General features: G+C 36.8%; 1 protein-coding gene across 7 annotated transcripts in view; it reads left to right on the plus strand.

Annotated features, from left to right (window-relative positions):
- The window catches only part of CABCOCO1 (ciliary associated calcium binding coiled-coil 1), a 171,870-nt gene that overhangs the window by 38,614 nt on the left and 110,119 nt on the right, over positions 1 to 23,137 (plus strand). For all 7 annotated transcript variants that reach the window (XR_003033053.2, NM_001244348.1, NM_001105618.2 and 4 more), the window contains exons 4-5: positions 16,226 to 16,364; positions 21,512 to 21,584. Coding sequence is in view for 6 of the 7 variants with exons in the window: in NM_001244348.1 (NP_001231277.1) it covers positions 16,226 to 16,364; positions 21,512 to 21,584 (212 nt within the window). In the remaining variant the exon portion in view is untranslated. The remainder of the gene's footprint in view (positions 1 to 16,225; positions 16,365 to 21,511; positions 21,585 to 23,137) is intronic.

Below are 23,137 nucleotides of genomic sequence, written 5' to 3' on the forward strand. Positions count from 1 at the left end.
AATCAAAAAAATTCCTAGAACTAATGAATTTAGCAATGTTGCAGGAAGAAGGTCAAAATACAAAAGTCAGTTGTATTTCAACATACTAGCAATATGTATTAGATACCAAATTTTTAACAAACAATTTCATTTATAATAACTCAAAAAATGATAGAAGTATTGATACAGAAGTATAAATCTAACAAAATGTGCACAATCTATATGCTAAAAACTACAAAATGATGATAAAATTAAAACCTAAACAATTGAAAAAATATACTGTGTTCTTGGATTAGAAATCTCCACATAATAAAGATGTCTTCCCAAATTGATACGTAGATTTAATGCAGTATCAATCCAAATGCCAGCAGGATTTTTTCTAGACATACTCACTGATTTTAAAATTTATATGGAAAGGCCAAGGAGCTAAAACAACTAAAAATTTTTTGAAAAATAAGAGTAAAGTTGCATAAGGCTTAACACTCAGTTTAAGAATTACTATATAGTTATAGTAATGAAGTCAGTGTGGAATTAGTGAAGGGATAAACACATGTATCAATGAAACAGAAGACAGAATTCAGAAATAGAAAAATGATCATCTGACTTTTTGATAACTATGCAAAAGTAATTCAGTGGAACCAAGTCTCCTTTTCAATAAATATATTGAAACAACTGCTCATCTATATTGAAAAGAGTGCACTTCAGCCTAAACTTTTCACTTGATGCGAGTTAACTCTAATTGTTATAAACTTGAAATATAAAACTATAAATCTTTTAGAATAAAACAAGAGAAAATCTTTATGACCTTGGGTTATTGAGACGTTCTTAGATGTGAACCCCAAAACAGTACCTGTGAAAGAAAAATTTATAAATTGAACTTAATCAGATTTAAAAATTTTTGTTTTATGAAAGTCATTGTTAAAAGAATGAAAAGTTGCAGACAGGGAAAAATATATTTGCAAATCACATATCTAAAAAAGGGCTTGTATCTGTAATGCATGAAGAACTGTCAGAACACAGCAATAAGTTAAAAAATCCTATTAGAAATGGACAAAGCCATCAAAAACCCATAACTTCTGTTTAACCATCAGGCAAACTAAATTGAGGAACATTGTACAAAAATATTTGACCGGTCCTTTCCAAGCTGACAAGGTTATTACAAATAAGAAAAGTCAGAGAAACAATCTAGGGGGACCTAAAGGGCATGACAACCAAATGTAGTTGGTGTCCTGGATGATGTCCTGGAATATTAAGTAAAAATTATGGAAATTAATAAAATAAGGGCTTTAGTTCATTGTAATGTTTGTGTGTGAAGTCGCTCAGTCGCGTCCAACTCTTTGCTACCCCATGGACTCTAGCCTACCAGGTTCCTCCATCCATGGGGTTTTCCAGGCAAGAATACTAGAGTGGGTTGCCATTTCCTTCTCCAGGAGATCTTCCCGACCCAGAAATTGAACCCAGGTCTCCCGCATTGTAGGCAGATGCTTTACCGTCTGAGCCACCAGGGAAGCTCATTGTAATGTTTAAATTTGGTTTATTAGTAGTAATAAATGTACCATGATAATGTTTGATATTAAAAATAAAATATACTGTGTGGAGGGTTAGCAAGAACTCTCAATATTATTTTTGTAATTTTTCTATAAATGCAAATCTTTTACAGAATAAAGTTTACCTTTTTCTAAAAAAAATGGGAAAGAATCTGAACAGATGCTTCACCAAAGAAGATATGTAAAGATAGCAAATAAACTCCTGAAAAGAAGCTCAACGTCCTTAGGGAAATGTAATAAAACCATTGTGATACCATTACACATCTGTTAGAATGGATAAAATCAAAAATACTGACAATATCAAGTGCTGACAAGGATTCAGAGCATCTGGAACTCTTGTTCTTTGTTTGTGGAAATACAAAATGGCACAGCCACTCTGTACAATAGTTGGCAGTTTCTTAGAAAATTATATCCCATTCATCCCTCTCTAAAGAAACATTCATTACTTTCATTACTCTAAAGAATGAAAATCATATATTCACACAAAAACCTGCACATGAATGTTGTCTAGCAGCTCTGTTCATAAGTGCTGAAAAGTAAAAACAAATTCAAATGTCTATCAGTGGATAAACAGGTAAATAAACTATGGTATATCCATACAGTGGAACACTACTCAGCAGTTAAAGTAGTTGAGCCATGATACAATTTGAATGAGTCTCAATAGCATCATACTGAATTAAAGAAGTCAGTCTTAAAAGATTGTATTCTGTATGATTACATCTATGGGAAATTCTCAACAAATCACGATAGCAGTGGAGAACAAATCAGTGTTTGCCAGAGGTTGAAGTGATGAGAGGACATAAAAAGATAGTATGAGGGAGCTTTTGGAAGTGATGTACCTTTTCTGTATCCTGATGGTTACATGGGCTATCCAAGCATTTAACTTTCTAGAACTGTGCACCAAAAGGGAAAGTGAATTTTACTGTATGATGGTGTTAAAAAATATTTATGTATAAAAAATATTTGTACATAAATATTTATGTATAAAAACATAATATGTATAAAATATTTAGTGGAAGAAAAATATGTGCTCTAACAACAACAATAAAAGACTAAGCAGGAATAAGCTTTAAAAAGGCAATGTGCAGGCCCTATATGAAGAAAACTTCAGAGCATTTTTAAAGTCACACAGGAGGCTTTTAACATTTGGAAAAACTTACAACATTCTTTAAAAGACTCAACATCATAAAGATGTGAAGTCTTATCAAGTTAATTTATAGCATTAATATTCCAATAAAAATGCCAACAGTATTTTGTTAATATTTTTGTCTAGGAGTGAGTTTCTAGGCAAGATGATTCTAACAAAATATGGAAAATAAACAGGACGAATTGCCAGAAAAACTGTCTTCAGAAAATGTAATAAGCTATAGCATATCTTAGTAGTAGTAGTACTACTTCTGTAGTTTAGTAACAGAAAACCTCAAGTATTTGAACACAGTGGTGAATCACTAGATAGACAGACCAAAGGAACAGCAATTTAACCAATAGAAGTCAGTATTCAGTAAAATGACATTTCAAATCTGTGATGGAAAGATAAATTATTCAATAAATAATACTAGGACAACAGTATCCATCAAGAAAAAAATAAAATGAAATTGGATTCAAACCTGTGTCTGTCTGTTAATATAAACCAGAATACATTCCCAATGAATCAAATGCTTAATTTTAAATTAAGTGAAGCCTTAAAAATATTAGAGAAAAACATGGTTTAATTTATTTACAACCTTGGATGGGGAAGATCTTTATACTTCAAAATTCGGAAGCCATAAAGATAAAATTTGATATATATTTGATATAAATTTCATTTATAAAAGTCAAAAGTCTGCAATGGAAAAATACCAAAATAAAAATTAGAACCTGGGGTAAACATTGCATCTCAGACATCAACAAACAAATTCTATAATATAAAAAAGAGCATACAAAAGCAAGAAGAAAAAGACCAATAGCGCAATAGAAGAGTATACCAAGGCTATGACTAAATAAATACAAATGATTCTTAAATAAATGAAAAGCTCAGTCTTAAAGATAAGAAAAACATTAATTAAAACTACACAAAAATGTTATTTGTCATATATCAAATTGACAAAACTGTAAAACTTTGGTAGCATTTTCAGCTGTCAAAGCTGTAAGAAAACAAGTACTCTCTTGTGTTGCTGATGGAAGTAAGAGCCCCATTATGGAATGTAGGTTAGCAGCTGTCTATCAAATTTACAGATGTATTATCTCTTTGACAAATGTATTGACTCTTCCCAGCAATTCAACTTTTGGGAACTTATCATGCATATTCACTGGCACACACATAGCCTGACATATATGTAGTGTCATTAGTTGCAGTAATGTTTGAAACAGCAAAAAATTAGAAACATCAATTGAAAATATTGGTGTGAACTCTTGTTTAACATAAGAAATATACAGATGAATAGTTGTAGAGTTCAGTGTAAACATATATTCATAAACTTCTCAGCTCTATTCACAAATAGGGCCGAAAAGCAATGATATCCAATAGCATTGAGCGTACCACCCAGGACTCAGGCCTTGGTTTATAATTTCATTTTCAAATGAAAGGAACTAGGGCTCCTTAGAAAAATGGCTGATTGTAGACCTAGAGCAGGGAACATAAAAGGTGAGCGTGGGGCATCTTGTAGTGGCCAGAAAAAAGTGCTTAGAAATAAGAATGATGGGAGTATGTCCAAAGAATGGAGAAGCCAACTGAAAAAGCTCCCAATACCCACAGAACAAATTGAACAAGATAGCATAGTATTGAATTATAATCCAAAGTATGAAATTAACTTCCATGAATCCATGCTGATGAAAATTAATGATTGAATAAATAATTGGAATAAATGAATTAATACTTGAATAAATAATTAACTACCTACAAATGGCCATGGGATAACATGGCTTTGGCAACCTGAAGTGGTGTTGGTGGCCTGGGAAGTGGCTTCACAAAGATCACCCCAGAGACGGAGATGGGAGCAGGGTAGTGACAGATTGGACCCAGGACAACCACCAGCAGTGGAGAGGCCTGGGTACTGTTCACTCCAAGGTGGCTGATCGGCTCCAGAGTAGACAGTGGCTCCACAGCAGACAGCGGCTCCTGGGCGGCACATCAGCTCCACTGGTGGACAGCAGCTCCTGGGCGGTACATCAGCTCCATGGTGGACGGTGGCTCCTGGGCAGCAGGTTGGTTCCAAGTGGCCAGTGGCAGCCATGATGCTGGGGTGCCCTCTGCTCCTGGGAATCCTTCAACATTGGCTCCAGCCTTCCTCCGACCCACTTACCAGTCATTCCAGTGTCGCCTTTGCCTCGATCCCCTGACTGCACATTGACTGACACTGGATGGCTAGTGACAGTTTAAACGCTCAAGGAGGATAACAGTGGGACCGCAGGCCAGCCGGGGCACCATGCATGTAATCCAGCTACCTTGAGCAGCTGAAGGCCATGTCCCTGCTAGTTAGGGCCTAACAAAACATGGTCCCCTGGAGAAGGGAATGACAGACCACTTGAGTATTCTTGCCTTGAGAACCCCATGAACAGTATGAAAAGGCAAAAATATATAACTGAAAGATGAACCTCCCAGGTTGGTAGGTGTCCAGTATACTACTGGGGAAGAGCAGAGAAATAGCTACAGAAAGAATGAAGAGGCTGGGCCATAGCCAAAAGGATGCCCAGTAGTGTTTATATCTGGGGGTAAAAGTGAAATCCAGTGCTGTAAAGAAAAATATTGCATAGGAACCTGGAATGTTAAATGCATGAAAAAACGTAAATTGGATGTGGTCAAACAGGAGATGGCAAGAGTGAACATGGACCTTTTAGGAATCAGTAAATGAAAATGGATGGGATAGGCAAATTTAATTCAGATGACCATATCTACTACTGTGGGCAAGAATTCCTTAGAAAGGATGAAATAGGCCTCATAGTCAACAAAAGAGTTTAAAATACAGTACTTGGGTGCAATCTCAAAAATGACAGGATGATCTCAGTTCGTTTCCAAGGCAAACCATTCAACATCACAGTAATCCAAATCTGTGGTGCAACCAGTAATGCTGAAGTTGAACTGTTATTTATTTTTTTTTTTTTTGAACTGTTATTTATGAAGACCTACAAGACCTCCTAGATCTAACACACACAAAAGATGTCCTTTTCATCACAGGGGACTGGAATACAAAAGTAGGAAATCAGGAGTTACCTGGAATAACAGGCAAGTTTGGCCTTGTAGTACAAAATGAATCAGGGCAGAGGCTGACAGTTTTGCCAAGAGAACATACTGTTCACAGCACAGCACAGTACTCTTCCAACAACACAAGAGACAACTCTACACATGGACATCACCAGATGGTAAGTACTGAAATCAGATTGACTACATTCTATGCATCCTAAGACAGAAAACCTCTATACAGTCAGCAAAAACAAGATCTGGAGCTGACTGTTTCTAGATAATCAGCTCCTTATTGCAAAATTCAGGCTTAAATTGAAGAAAATAGGGAAAACCACTAGGCCATTCGGGTAGGACCTAAATGAATCCCTTATGATTATACAGTGGAAGTGACAAATAGAAACAAAGGACTACATCGGAGAGAGAGTCACTGAAGAACTATGAACGGAGGTTCATAACATTGTACCAGAGGTGGTGACCAAAAACAATGCAATGCAAAACCAAAAGAAATGCAATAAAGCAAAGTGGTTGTCTGAGGATTCCTTATTTGTAGCTGAGAAAAGAAGGGAAGCAAAAGGCAAAGGAGAAAGGGAAAGATATTCCAAATTGAATGCAGAGTTCCAGAGAACAGCAAGGAGAGATAAGAAAGCCTTCTTAAGTCAACAATGCAAAGAAATAGAGGAAGAAAGCAGAATAGGAAAGACGAGAGATCTCTTTAAGAAAATTGGAGATACCAAGGGAATCTTTCATGCAAAGATAGGCACAATAAAGGACAAAAATGGCAAGGACCTAGCAGAAGCAGAAAGGATTAAGAAAAGGTGGCAAGAATACACAGCGGAACTCTACAAAAAAGCTCTTAGTGACCCAGACAACCATGATGGTGTAATCACCCACTAGAGCCAGACATCCTGTAGTGTGAAGTCAAGTGGGTCTTAGGAAGCATTACTACAAACAAAGTTAGTGGAGGTGATGGAGTTCTATTTGAACTCCATGGAGTTCTATTTGGATGGAGAACTATTTGAAATCCTAAAAGATGATGCTGTTAATGTGCTGTACTCAATATGCCAGTAAATTTAGAAAAAGCAGTGGCCACAGGACTGGAAAAGGTCAGTTTTCATTCCAATCCCAAAGAAAGGCAATGCCAAAGAATGTTCAAATTACCATACAATTGTACTCATGTCATGTGCCAGCAAGATTATGCTCAAAATCCTTCTCACTAGGTTCTACAGTACCTGAACTAAGAGCTTCCAGATGTACAAGCTGGATTTAGAAAAGGCAGAGGAACCAGAGATCAGTTGCCAACATCCGTTGGATCATCGAAAAAGCAAGAGAGTTCCAGAAAAACATCTATTTCTGCTTTATTGACTATGCCAAAGCCTTTTACTGTGTGGATCACAATAATCTATGGAAAATTCTTAAAGAGATGGGAATACCAGACCACCTAACCTGCCTCTTGAGAAACCTGTATGCAGGTCAGGAAGCAACAGTTAGAACTGGACATGGAACAACAGACTGGTTCCAAATAGGAAAAGGAGTATGGCAAGGCTGTATATTGTCACCCTGCTTATTTAACTTATATGCAGAGTACATCATGAGAAACGCTGGACTGGAAGAAGCACAAGCTGGAATCAAGATTGCCAGGAGAAATATCAGTAACCTCAGATATGTAGATGACACCACCCTTATCAGTTCAGTTCAGTTCAGTTCAGTCGCTCAGTCATGTCCGACTCTTTGCAGCCCCATGAATTGCAGCACGCCAGGCCTCCCTGTCCATCACCAACTCCCAGAGTTACTCAGACTCACGTCCATCGAGTCGGTGATGGCATCAGCCATCTCATCCTCTGCTGTTGCCTTCTCCTGCCCCTAATCCCTCCCAGCATCAGAGTCTTTTCCAGTGAGTCAACTCTTTGCATGAGGTGGCCAAAGTACTGGAGTTTCAGCTTTAGCATCAGTCCTTCCAATGAACACCCAGGACTGACCTCCTTTAGGATGGACTGGTTGGATCTCCTTGCAGTCGAAGGGACTCTCAAGAGTCTTCTCCAACACCACAGTTCAAAAGCATCAATTCTTCGGTGCTCAGCTTTCTTCACTGTCCAACTCTCACATCCATACATGACTACTGGAAAAACCATAGCCTTGACTAGATGGACCTTTGTTGGCAAAGCAGTGTCTCTGCTTTTGAATATGCTATCTAGGTTGGTCATAACTTTCCTTCCAAGGAGTAAGTGTCTTTTAATTTCATGGCTGCAATCACCATCTGCAGTGCTTTCAGAGCCCCAAAAAATAAAGTCTGACACTGTTTCCACTGTTTCCCCATCTATTTCCCATGAAGTGATGGGACCAGATGCCATGATCTTCATTTTCTGAATGTTGAGCTTTAAGCCAACTTTTTCACTCTCCACTTTCACTTTCATCAAGAGGCTTTTTAGTTCCTCTTCACTTTCTGCCATAAGGGTGGTGTCATCTGCATATCTGAGATTATTGATATTTCTCCTGGCAATCTTGATTCCAGCTTGTGCTTCTTCCAGCCCAGCATTTCTGACGTACTCTGCATATAAGTTAAATAAGCAGAATGACAATATACAGCCTTGCCGTACTCCTTTTCCTATTTGGAACCAGTCTGTTGTTCTATGTCCAGTTCTAACTGTTGCTTCCTGACCTGCATATAGGTTTCTCAAGAGGCAGGTCAGATGGTCTGGTATTCCCATCTCTTATGGCAGAAACCAAAGAAGAACTAAAGAGCCTCTTGATTAAAGTGAAAGAGGAGAGTGAAAAAGTTGGCTTACAGCTCAGCATTCAGAAAACTAAGAAGATGGCATCTAGTACCATCACTTCATGGGAAATAGATGGGGAAACAGTGAGAGACTTTATTTTGGGGGGCTCTAAAATCACTGCAGATGGTGCCTGCAACCATGAAATTAAAAGATGCTTACTCCTTGGGAGAAAAGTTATGACCAACCTAGACAGCACATTAAAAAACAGAGACATTACTTTGCCAACAAAAGTCCATCTAGTCAAAGCTCTGGTTTTTCCAGTAGTCATGTATGGATGTGAGAGTTGGACTGTAAAGAAAGCTGAGTGCCAAAAAATTGATGCTTTTGAACTGTGGTGGTGGAAAAGGCTCTTGAGAGTCCCTTGGACGGCAAGGAGATCCAACCAGTCAATCCTAAAGGGAATCAGTCCGGAATATTTATTGCAAAGGCTCATACTAAAGCTGAAACTACAATACTTTGGTCACCTGATGGGAAGAACTCACTCATTGGAAAAGACCCTGATACTGGGAAAGATTGAAGGCGGGAGGAGAAGAGGATGACAGGATGAGATGGTTGGATTGCATCACTGACTCGATGGACATTAGTTTGAGTAAACTCTGGGAGTTGGTGATGGACAGGGAAGCCTGGCATGCTGCAGTCCATTTGGTCACATAGAGTCGGACATGACTGAGTGACTGAACTGAACTGAGATGCAGAGTACATCACGTGGAATGCCAAGATGGATGAATCCCAAGGTGGAATCAAGATTTCAGGGAGAGATATCAACAAACTCAGATATGCAGATGATACCACTTTTAATGGCAGAAAGTAAAGAGCAGCTAAAGAACCTCTTGATGAAGGTGAAAGAGGAGAGTGAAAACCTGGCTTAGAACTCAGCATTCAGAAACTGAAGATCATGACATCCTGTCCATCACTTCATGGCAAATAGATGGGGAGAATGTAGAAACAGTGTCAGATTTCGTTTTCTTGGCCTTCAAAATCACTGCAGATGGTGACTGCAGCCATGAAATTAAAAGATGCTTGCTCCTTGGAAGAATAGCTATGACAAACCTGTACAGTATATTAAAAAGCAAAGGTCCATATAGTTAAAGCTATGGTTTTTCCATTTGTTGTGTATGGATATGAAAGAGTATAAAGAAGGCTGAGTGCTGAAAAATTGGTGCTGGAGGAGACTCTTGAGAGTCCTTGGAGAACAAGGAGATCAAAGCAGTCAATCCTAAAGGAAATAAGTCGTGAATATTCATTGGAAGGACTGATGCTGAAGCTCCAATAGTTTGTCCACCTGATGGGAAGAGCTGACTCATTGGTAAAACCCTGATGCTGGGAAAGGTTGAGGGCAAGAAAAGAAGGGGATGACAGAGGATGAGATGGTTGGATGCCATCACTTTCTCCATGGACATGAGTTGGAACAAACTCCAGAAGATAATGAAGGACAGAGAAGCCTGTTGTACTTCAGTTCATGGGGTTGCAAAGAGTTGGCCATGACTTCGTGACTGAACAACATCAAATAATTAACTGGGGCAAAATAGACAAATCTCCCATGTGGAAGTCCCAGTAATTTTTATAGATACCTCCCCTGGAGGAAAGCATGGCCACCCATTCCAGGATTCTTGCCTGGAAAATCCCCATGGACAGAGGAGTCTGGCGGGTTACAGTCCATGAGGTTGCAAAGTCACAGAAAGGACAGAGCAACTAAGCACATCACTGCATCCTCAAGAAGTTGAACACCTTTTCCCATTTCTTAAGAATGTGCTGCACACCTCATTTCAAAGAGGACAGTATGGAAAGGAGGGAAAATAGTAACTTTATATAGGGAAGCCTGATAGATACAACCTCAGCAGGTCCAAATAGTAGCACTATTAGTGATGAGCCATGTTAAATAGCAATGTGATGTGGGTGGCAAAAGCACGCATAGTAAGGTGTGTGCTTGCTCAGTCACTCATGTCCAATTCCTTGCAACCCTGTGGATGGTAGCTCACCTCGCTCCCCTCTCCATGGGATTCTCCAGCCAAGAATACTGGAGTGGTTTGCCATTTCCTCTTCCTAGGAATCTACCTGACCCAGGGATCAAACCCGTGTTTCCTACATCTGCATTTGTAGACAGATTCTTTACCACTTGTTATAGTGTGAAGAAAATGGCTCTGTAGTCTTCCTCCCCAAAACCTTTATTCCTTATCTAATCATGACAGAAGTATCAAATTTATACCAAATTTAAGTATACACTACAAAATACCTGATCAGTATTTCTTGAAACTGTAAAAGCCTTTAACAACAAGGAACGTCTGAAAAATTATGCAATCTCAGAAGATGAGATGAGTAAATGTAATGTGTTTGGAGGGAATCCTGGGACAGAACAAAAAAGACTTTAATAAAAACTAAAGAAATCCAAAGAGTGAACTTGAATAATAATATAATATTTGCTCATTAGTTGTGCCAAATGCACCATAGCAATGTTAACAATGGGGGAAACTGTGTATAAGCTATATGGGAACTCTTTGTGATATTCTTGCAACTTTTCTGTAAATCTAAAACTACTCCGAAAAAACAAATTTATATGTAGGGATTACCCTATCCCTAAATCATGATACCATGCAGCTGTAAAAAAAGAAAGAATGAGGAAGCTTTCTAGATATCATATGTTGTTACTGAGTCAAGCAAAGTGCAGAGTTGTATTCTTTTGTTTAAAAAAGAGAGAAGAATAAGTCTTTATATGTTTTTATTTGTTATATATACAAAGAAGTGCTGAAATGATGTAGAAAAAACTAATAATCAAAATTTTATGTGCAAAGGGTATAGGAACTAGACATATGGACAACAGGATTGGAGTAAGTCTTCTTACAGTACACCTTGACATATATTTTTTGAACCATGTGAATGTACCACTTATGAATTTAATTGTAAAAAGAAGTATATGACATGAATAGTCTTAAGCTTTGCAGCCTGTGAGCTAAGAATTTATAAACTAGAAACAGTAAAGGAAAGTAGAAAAATTTCATGAATCTCACATTCCAAATTTGACAAGAGATTTCCATTTTAAACTTTTTCCATAACTTCCAACTGCATCACAAATATTTCTTTGATGTGAAACTTTATATTGCTAATGTCAGTCCAAAAATGAATTTTTAAAACTTGAACAGGATCCATTCAAGTACTCATAAACTATGAGAGAGTGAAAGTACATGTGTAAAGGCTAACCAGAAAAAAAGCAAGGGATCTAGTTTTTACCTTCTGATAAAAACAGAAAATCCCCTCAAACCTTTCAACCTGAAAAGGTTCTAACTACCATCAGGACAGAATGTAATCTTAGCCAGGTATACCAGGGAAATAGGTAAAGTATGTTTATACTTAAACGAAAACGTGGTAGAGTCCTGAGTGCATAGTGAGCACTCCCATTCCATTCTGCAACATCTTCATAGAAAAAGCACTGAAGAGCAATCTGCTCTGAACTGTAGCATGGTTGATGGTTACTAATAAAATTCTAGTGTGGAAACGACATTTTATACTGACTCACTTCTAACCTGTCCCTTGTCTCAGATTTTGCTGCATTATCTATGAGACATTCTGCAGACAACCCACCTGGAGTCAAATTAGATCAAAATAAAGGACTATGGAACATAAGATTTGTACAATTATCTTTCGTGAAGTCATGAAGTCACTCAGTCGTGTCCAACTCTTTGTGACTATGGACTGTAGCCCACCAGGCTCCTCCATCCATGGAATTTTCTAGGCAAGAGTACTGGAGTGGGTTGCCATTTCCTTCTCCAGTAATATACATATTGAGGTCTAATTTTTCCAGGACCTGACCAAGCATTGGATGTAGACAGACAGACTGGATATTTGGCCTCTGTCAAGGTCAATGGGCCAAGATTAATTCTCCTCTATATAACATGAATTTATTAAATAATCATAGAACACTTCTTAGTTCTATTAAGTTGAATTGTTTTTCTTCCAAATAGGAATAATATTAGTAAATATTTCATAGAATTAACTTGTGTCACTCACGGTGCCATTTGCTTTCCAAATACTGTCACTTAATTCATCCACAATCTTATGATATAGTTCTATTAATATTATTCTCCTTATTTTAAAAATTATAAAAATAAATGAGATTAAGAGATGCCACATCTGAACTCCAGCAAGTGAAAGCCCATCTTCCTGACTACCTCAAATGTGCCTGGTTTTGGGTTGAATTCTAGAAAGCGCTATCAGTTCAGTTCAGTCGCTCAGTCATATCTGACTCTGCGACCCCATGAATTGCAGCATGCCAGGCTTCCCTGTCATCACCAACTCCCAGAGTCTACCCAAACCCGTATCCATCATGTCAGTGATGCCATCCAGCCATCTCATCCTCTGTCGTCCCCTTCTCCTCCTGACGCCATTCCCTCCCAGCATGAGGGTCTTTTCCAATGAGTCAACTCTTCGCATGAGGTGGCCAAAGTATTGGAGTTTCAGCTTTAGCATCAGTCCTTCCAATGAACACCCAGGACTGATCTCCTTTAGGATGGACTGGTTGGATCTCCTTGCAGTCCAAGGGACTCTCAGGAGTCTTCTCCAACACCACAGTTCAAAAGCATCAATGCTTTGGCACTCAGCTTTCTTCACAGTCCAACTCTCACATCCATACATGACCACTGGACTAGACTTGTGGTCAGACCCTTGACTAGACGGACCCTTGTTGGCAAAGTAATGTCTCTGCTTTTGAATATGCTATCTAGGTTGGTCATAACTTTCCTTCCAAGGAGTAAGTGTCTTTTAATTTCATGGCTACAAGCACCATCTGCAGTGATTTTGGAGCCCAAAAAAACAAAGTCAGCCACTGTTTCCCCATCTATTTCCCATGAAGTGATGGGACCAGATGCCGTGATCTTCGTTTTCTGAATGTTGAGCTTTAAGCCAACTTTTTCACTCTCCCCCTTCACTTTCATCAAGAGGCTTTTTAGTTCCTCTTTACTTTCTGCCATAAGGGTGGTGTCATCTGCATATCTGAGGTTATTGATATTTCTCCTGGCAATCTTGATTCCAGCTTGTGCTTCTTCCAGCCCAGCATTTCTGACGTACTCTGCATATAAGTTAAATAAGCAGGGTGACAATATACAGCCTTGCCATACTCCTTTTCCTATTTGGAACCAGTCTGTTGTTCCATGTCCAATTCTAACTGTTGCTTCTTGACCTGCATACAGGTTTCTCAAAAGACAGGTCAGATGCTCTGGTATTCCCATCTCTTTCAGAATTTCCCACGGTTTATTGTGATCCACACAGTCAAAGGCTTTGGCATAGTCAATAAAGCAGAAATAGATGTTTTTCTGGAACTCTCTTGCTTTTTTGATGATCCAGCAGATGTTGGCAATTTGATCTCTTGTTCCTCTGCCTTTTCTAAAACCAGCTTGAACATCTGGAATTTCACAGTTCACATATTGCTGAAGCCTGGCTTGGAGAATTTTGAGCATTACTTTACTAGTGTGTGAGATGAGTGCAATTGTGCGGTAGTTTGAGCATTCTTTGGCATTGCCTTTCTTTGGTATTGGAATAGACATATAATATGTATGTTTTCAGTTTACCAAGAGTTTCCCATGCATTCCTTATTCGATCTTCACAGCAGCACTATTAGTTTGAAAATTGATATTATTCTCATTTACAGATAAGCAAATGAAACTCAGATCACCTCGCTAGTAAATGGCAGTTATGAGGTACCAATCTAAATCTTCCAACTAATTATAAGTATATTTTGTTTTTTGACTCCCCTAAATTTTCAAGGATAAATTTTATTTCTAACAGCTTTTACTATTTAATTGGTTTAATCTTTTATATTTTAATCACATCACTAAAAGTGATTTTTTAAGGAGCAAACATTTCAGTTAGATAAGTAACTTTCATATTTTAAAAGGCATTTCCTATTGAAAGACATTAGACATAAAAACAGTTTTAAAGAGTCAGTTATATTTTAACATAAGGAAATAGCCGTATAAATTTATTTTTGTGCCTGAAAGTATAATTACATATAGAATTATAATCATCTAGATTTTTTCTCTGCATCTCTAATTAATATCATTTTATTAATAAAATGATTCAGATTTTAGTCCATTCATTTCTTAGGTAATCTTATCCAACAGATTTTTCATTTCTGAAATTGCTCTCACTATTTTCAAAAGAAGTTTGTCATGAAAAAAGAAATAATTCAATAATAATTGAGCTCCACTTAAAATGATATAGGAAAACCTAGTTATCTAGCAATAATTCTATATCTCTGACAGATATAAAATAGTATCTGTAAGGAGGCTATGAGAATTAGACTAACTGTCATTCATTAAACTAGATTTTAATTGTTATGTAGTTGTATGCTTTTCTAATTCCTACACATAGAATCTAGACTAAACAAATTACAAGCTGGTGTTTATAGTGTCTCCCAAATTTTTTAATTACTGTCATTTTATTAGTAATTTGGGGACCTAGCACTTACATCCCAGGAAAAGTTGCTGTGTAACTCAGAAATAAATGGGTCCAACAATCAGCCTATATTCTCATAACTTCCAGCACTCTCCCCTTCTACCTCCCTGAAAAATCCACACACCCCATTAACAAGACATGGAAACTTTATTAATGGTTTGGTTGGGCTTGGGAGGATGAGGTTCACATTGTTCAGCACAGTTCTCTCCTAGTCCCTCATCTAGGCCCCCAGCTGACAAGTGCCTTCCCCAAGCAAGCAATCCAACCTCCTCTGTGCTGCTGCTGCTGTCACTTCAGTCGTGTCCGACTCTGTGCAACCCCATAGACGGCCTTTCAAATCTCCAGCTTCATGCTCTTTGGTGTCATGTCCATACACCCTTCACTTATCAGCAAAGGACAACCGAGACACTCCAGTTACCTGGATTCATCCTCAGCACGCAGGGAGCCATGACAGTCTGTGTATGTGTATTTTGTATTTGCCTGCCACAAGTAAAAATATGAAAAGATGAAAGTTAATATTTGTAATATACACATTGTAAAAGTTTAAGTCTCATGCTTTTGACACTTACCTACTTCTTTTTCAACTGAATGCCTTAGGAAATAGTTTTACTTTGTTGGTTGTTTGCTTTTAATAGTGAAATAATTGACTTGTTTGGTGTAATGGTGACAAAGTGGTGCCAGTGTCACTGTTTTTGCACTGTCATCTGGCTCTCACCACCACCATCAGGCATACGTTTGAGAAACAGCATATGTATGTCTGTAGCTTGGAAAAGAAAAATGAAAAGTCTTGATGTTTTACATAAAAATCCATATTTCTGGTGTCTTTGAAACTCTTCAGGCCCAAATTCCCACATGGTAACAATCAGCTAAAACTGAGTATTAGTCAACTCTAACTCTGTTCATTTACATTTTCAGCTCTGGGTTTGGTTTTGCTGTCTACCATGGCCAAGTCTACCATGTAGGCCTTCCTTACCAGCTAATCTAACCAACCTTTGGGTCATTTCCATCTATACTCTTGATCTAAGATCATAAAAAGATTTTCCTTTCCATTCTAAAGTAATTTTTTGAGGGTTTTTTCCCATCTTAAAATGGAAACAAACTCTTTAGACATTTGAATAGTGTTTATGGTAATTTACTGTTGTTCGGTTTGTCACCTGCTGTTCTTTTACATAAAATGTAATTATTAGCATAAACAAACAACAGTAGTATTACCGTTTGTCCTCACAAGTACTGAAATTTTTACACATTAAGGACATCTTTGGTTATTTTGTTGCCAAAACATCCATAAAAATAATGCTTAAGACTTCTATGGATTTTTTTTTCAGCACTGCATATGTCCTTAGAAGACAGCATAAAATGGCTTGGAGAAGTTATGGCTGAAATAGGACCATCACACAAAAATGAAAAATGGAATATCTTTGATGTGAAACAAGCCAGTGCTATTGTTGATTACTTGAAAATCAGGTAGGGACTTTATTCAGTAGCATTTAGTTTTTTATTTCAGGTTTTCTAGAAAAGGTCTATTAAATAGAAACTGAATTTTTAACTAAGTTATACATTTACAAAATTTATACAGTAATTAAGTGAAGTGAAGTGAAAGTCACTCTTCATGTCTGACTCTCTGCGACCCCATGGACTACACAGTTCATGGAATTCTCCAGGCCAGAATACTGGAGTGGGTAGCCTTTCCCTTCTCCAGGGAATCTTTGCAACCCAGGGATCAAACCCAGGTCTCCTGCATTGCAGGCAAATTCTTTACCAACTGAACTATCAGGGAAGCAATACAGTAATTAACCCAACCAATAATTAGATAATAGTCAAATCATCCATCCAGTAGATCCAGGACATTGAACATTTTTGTTAACTTTGCGAATTTAAAAAATCTTTGTGTTTGATAAGTATAATATCATTGGGATATAATTCTTGTCTAAGAATTTTTTCTCTGAATCACTAAGTACTACTGTTCTTATTAATAAAGTGATTTTTTCAGATTATTCAGATTTGATCACAATGGATTCTTTAGGTAGTTGATCTTGACATTAAAATTTTACATTTTATAGAGTAAAATTTATTTCCACTTAAACATTTATTTAAATAGTTTGTATTAGAAATTGAAGAGATTTATATATGTATTTCCTCAGATTTATTATGTGCCCTGAAATATTTTGTAGTATTGACCAATTAAACTCATTAAGTCTTTCTCTTTGCTTTGAAAATGATGAGGGTTGGAGGAAAAGTATTTTTATTACAGTGATTCTTCATTGTTGAACTAAGAAATCTGTCTTTTTATATGCTCTGTCACAAGATCTACATGAGAGTCATGCATCTCTCTCAAGGGATTTTTTTTAAAGTTAGCAAATATTTAAACAAGAGTTTAATATTTAAACAAATATTTAAAACAAATATTTAAACAAATATTTTAAAAAAATCTTTCTTTTGCCTAACTAAAAGTTTCTGCAGAATATCTTTGTTCCTCCATTACTATATACTGCAGTACTTTTCAACTTTAAAAATTCTAAAATAAATGGTGCTACATGATGGTCTAGACGTGCTCATAATTTGCTTGGCAAGGATCCTGGTTGTAGTCTGAAAGTTTTTTTAAAAATTAATGTGTTTAATATGATAAGGTTTATATACTGGTTTCTGGCATGCATTAATAATGGTGTATGATGTATTTTTATGTAATAACATTTGATATATAATAATATGATTTCTTAATGTAATAACATAACCTCTTAATGTGTGTTGCACTGAGAACCACAGTAGTCTTCCTATCAACCAGATTAAAGGGAGATCCTATGTGGAGAGAGAGAAGGGAATGGAAACCCAGAATTGGAAAGGAAACAGGAACAGGAGAAGGAAAGGAAAGGAAAAGGAAAACCTGTTGCCCAGGATCCTTCTTCCCATCAGACTTTGGAGATCACTAGGCAGGGGAGTTTAGACCATTCTTCTTTCCTTTCTCTCTCTATTTGAGCCTTCTAGGTCTCTCTTGCACATTTTTCAGCTGAACTCTCAGCCTAAGAGTTTTACTTTGGGCACAAGGATGGATAATTAATCACAACAGCAAAACCCAAGCACCTTCTAGATAGTGAAAGATGGCAGCTCTTTTCTTCTTCATCTCATCTCTCCAGACGAACATTCATCAACATGTTTCTTTTCATTTTATTTACATTCAGAAAATGGTTAAGTGAGGAGAGGTATCAGTATTAGTCACCTTTAGATCCTAACCAAGGTAACTTCACAAACCAAAATTACCTAGTAATTTTGTAAAAAGTAAAAAAGTAAAATTTTGTAAAAGGTAAAAAATCTTACCTCTCCCCACCCCACCCCCCAAAATTGGAAGTTTAGTCAAATAAAGTAAATCAGAACTAGTTTTTCTTTTTAAAAAAAATAATTTACTTACTTTTTGACTGCACTGGGTCTTCTTTGCTTTGCACAGGGTTTCTCCAGTTGCAGTGAGTGGGGGCTATGCAGCAAGCAGGGCCTACTCATTGGTGCAGTGCACAGGCTTCTCACTGCAGTGGCTTCTCTTGTGGAGCACAGAATCTAGGGTGCGCAGGCTTCAGTAATTGTAGCACACAGGCCCAGTGGTTGCGTCTCACAGGCCCTAGAGCATGCAGGATACAGTAGTAGCAACGTGCGACCTGGTAGTTGCAGCTCATGGGCTCTAGAGCACAGGCTCAGTAGTTGTAGTTCATGGATTTAGTTGCTCTGTGGCATGTGGAATCTTCCCAAACAAGGGATTGAACCCGTATCCCCTGCATAAGCAGGTAGATTCTTATCCACCACTCCACTAAGGAAGTTCCAGAACTAGTTTTGATGCTATTAAATCTTTATGTCGTGACTTCAAAGAAATTATATGTTTTAAGTGTCTATGTCACATAGAATAAAATATCAGTTGGTAAGTAGGATATCTGGAATTGATACTGACATTGTGTAAAGAGAAATGTGCTTTACTACAACACTTGTTCACAGTGTCACATAGATCCACAAATATTAGTTTAATGGCAGTTAAATCATATAAGAGTTACCATTTTAATGACTACAGAGAAATTTTCTAAATATGAAGCTAACTCATGTATCAAAAATATAACCATGTTTCATTTTAGCCTGATAATTAAGTTTAATCAACCAGCGATAGCCCTAGTCAATTTTGGGAGAGTGCTTTTTATAATATGACTTATTGCATATGAAACTTAACTGACAATAAAATTGAAATTTCATTTGATGCTCTTAATAAGTCTACACCATATACTCTATCAGTATAAAGTGTTTACGAACTAAAAAATAAATACCAAAATTCCTTCCCAACATTGCTATGAGTACTGAGTAATCTGAGTAATATATACGTAGCTTTTTAACATAAGACATCATTTAGATATCCATCGGCTTCAAGGACACTTCTGTCATTGTATATTCTATATCTTCTGTAGAAATCAGGTGAAGGTAATGTGCACAAACTTATACCCAATATAAGAAAAGCAGCACTGTCCCTGTTTGCACACATGCACTTCCTGGTGTGGAGCCAGGTATCTTGACCCATTTTCATTCTGAGTCCTCTCCTTTTGATTTAAGACCAAGACAGATGTTTGGCAAAATAATCTAGGGATTTGAGTCAACTGGAAGTTCAACGGTGGAGGTAAAAAATACATTCCCATTTCAGAAGTGATACTTTGTTCCCATATAAGTCTCCCTGGTAAAGTGAGAGAACCCCAGCTGTGGTGGGGACCAGATCAAGGCACTGGGGGTGACTTGACCAGAAACTGAGTAAGTGCCTGCCTTTGGTGGCCCCTCTCCTTGCCTGTCTCACTATAATCCTGACCTTGCCCAACTTTGCCTCTTTGACCACTGCATCCAAGTCATGCATTTTATATTCATTGTAAGAAGTGAATTTCTTTTTTAGTATGGGATAATCTAATAATGACTTCCCTGGTGGTTCAGGTAGTAAAGAATCTGCTTGTAATGAGGGAGACCCAAGTTTGATCCCTGGGAGATCCCCTAGAGAAGGGAATGGCAACCCACTCCAGTATTCATTCCATGGACAGGGGAGCCCAGTGGGCTGCAGTCCATGGGGTCACAAACAGTTGGACACAGCTGAGCAACTAATACTAATCTAAGAACTATATGCAATAAGGAGAATAAAGTGGAAAGATTGTGAAATTGCAGGAAGGAAGATTTATGAATTGACTTCATTGAGTGACACAAGATGGGGAAAGTAAAGTTTTATATCAGTTAACTGAAAAGAAGCCAAGCTCTTTCCAAAATACTCTACAGTCTTATTTTTCTACTCAAAGTCAGTTATTGACAATGTAATAGTTTTAATCTTAAAGCTTTCTCTAGGTAACCAACGTAAGGGAAGGTGGATTTGAATGTATTTTGCTTCATTGAATCATCAAATGTCACTAATCTTAATGTATTTTCTAGCCAACAAATCAAAGTAATGTCAAAATCTAAGTTAGTTTCTGAATGTTGATGACTAATTTGAATGTAGTAAAAAAAAAAAAAAAAAAAAACATGACTGATCTGCACACACATCACTTTTTAATGGATTGTGTTAGTAGTGAGATCAACTGCTAATATAACTCAGAGAGACCCAGCTGCCTGAGGATTTCTTCATTGATTTCAAATGAATTGAAACTTTGATCCATTACAGCATTCAGAAGCCATTATTATACATGCTCTGTAGCTACATTTTGCAAATGTTAATTTCTCAGTTATATTAAAATCAATTTTCTTAAATAGCAAAAGGCACCAGAGTGAAAGAGAAACCGCTAAGACAATTTTTTGTTCTTCGGCATTTCACTGTATTATGAGTCTATTAATTTTCCCAACCAGCAGGAAGAGAATTAGAAAAATTCAAATATTATCACAAACAGGATATTAGAAGTCAACCTTTCAGTAAATTTTTAACTCTCAGTAACACATTGCTGAGATCTTTAACCTTACTAGAAATACATATATTTTAAGAAACTCCTATTTTTTATTTCTTTATAGGTTTTATACACTGACCACCTAGTCTTTAGGGTAGGAGCTAAAGAGATTATCTTTCTTAAGTTAATTCCTGCCTTTGATGTGAAATCAAATATTCTTTAAGAAAATAAGACATCTTCTAAACAGTAGTTCAGTTAACATTACATCATTTTTCAGGTGTTATTAGAGATTAATCTTGAAACAGTTTGAGAACATGAGAGGTATAATTGATATGGAAGTAGCCTAGAATTCAGTGCTATTCATATGAGAGGAAATTGATTCCAGTTTGGAACAAAACATGAAAAAGAATATGAAGGTTGGTGTTTAGGTATATTGCATTATTTGGTCATGAGCCAAGAAAAGTCAAGATGAAATCTACCCCAAACCTATCCATTCATCACAGATTAGTTTACTGATACTAACTGTGTTATATTGTCATTGTATCAGAAAATAAGCCTTTAAATTTCTTAGCATTTCTGGACAACATATTTTGAAGTAGTGGAGGTGACTGATACCATATTAGTGTTTAATGTCTTTAGCTTGGTCAATGCAGACAACTTTCCTGTATTAAATATTCTTATATATTTGCTTTTTTTCCTGAAATAAATTTATCAATTTTCCACATTTATTTTGTGTTTCAGCTTATTTCAACACTACAAGCTGTATGAGTTTCTGTTCTTCTCTGCCAGGGAAGAAATTGTGATAGGAACTGAGGTAAGTAATTTATCTAGATGGAACCAATTAAGCTGAATCACTTAATGCATGCTGATCAGCATCTGGATCTTTAACTGCTTAAAGCAACTTCTTGTCAAGATTACTCAAGTGTTAATATAACCAACTAGTAGTTTGCAAAAAGAATAATTACACAAAGTGAGCTTTGGATTAAGAAAATAAGCTGTCTTTTGGCATTAAAAGCATTGTTAATCACATATACTTTATGTATTTATGGATTATTTGACAAAGCTCAGTTGGATAGAGTATGTGTGTCTTCATACAAATAAAATCAGGAAAAGTGAGATAAATTAATTCAGTTAAAGCTCTTCTAATTTCACATTTATTTTCAGTGTACTCATTGTTTAAGGCCTAATTCAAATCCCACTTTCTCAATGAAGCAAACCTTCCTTAATTACATCGCATCTCAAAGGAAGGGTTTAGAGAAACTCTTTAATCACATTCTATTATTTTATTCCAATTTATCTCTTTCTGCTGAATATTGGCTACTCTTGGCACACCAACAAGCATGTATGTTTACATCACATTATATGGTTTTCTGATTGTTTCCCAGGGATTGATATAGTTGACATAATCCAACTGTAATTTACTTGAAGCCACGAATCATGTGCTGTTTTATTATGCAACATATAGTATAATGCAGGGCACATAGTAGTGCCTCTTAATACTACATAATTCATGATTCAGTGACAGTGCATATAATAGCAGTTCTACAAGAAATGGTTTACCTAAAGATATTTTTGAACACTCTTACATATAATCACATATTCATAATTACTAGAAATGAATCCACGATAAGAGAACATCTTATGAAGGCTGTGCTGTACTTAGTCGCTCAGTCAAATCCAACTCTAAAGATGCCATAAAAAGTGCTCTTTAGATTCACAACTAGAAAAATAGGAGACGGGAATGGTCATAAAGTGAATAAGGGGATATTTACATTATCTGTATAATTTTCCTAATATTAAGAAGCAGATGCAATGTGCCAGCCATTTGGTCTTCCCTAGTATTGTTATTCTGCAGTTTATAAATTGCTGCCTTCATTAAACACCTGAGTCATGGTGTCTCACTCTCCATTTGGGTACTTGTTCTACCGTTGGCCTTTTAAATGAGCTGAAGGAAAACAAAGAACCCTTTTTGCTTTTGACTTTCCTTAAAATTTCTTCTTTGCAGTCTCCTCATTCTGTATCTTAAATTGTCACTTGACAAAAGTTTCACTGAAAACGTTTCCATTTCAGAATTAAATCATATAGTATGACAGCATTATAATAATCATCTGTTTGGTGTACAACCCTATCTTATCTACTCAGCAGAACTTTGGGAAAATGGTAGTGGCTTCCAACAACAGCATACACATATTTAGAATCATGAAGGAAAAAAAATTTCATGAAGAACTCCCTTTCCCTTTGTTAATTACACAATCATGACTTTCTTCTCTGTTGTAAGGTTATATTTAGGTGACATTTATGCTTATGGAAAGAAAAAATGGAGAAAGTAGACAAGGATTGATCCATTTATTTTCTATTGTCTTTTGC

Source organism: Bos taurus, chromosome 28, assembly GCF_002263795.3.
Source record: "Bos taurus isolate L1 Dominette 01449 registration number 42190680 breed Hereford chromosome 28, ARS-UCD2.0, whole genome shotgun sequence".
NCBI classification, from domain to species: Eukaryota; Metazoa; Chordata; class Mammalia; order Artiodactyla; family Bovidae; genus Bos; species Bos taurus.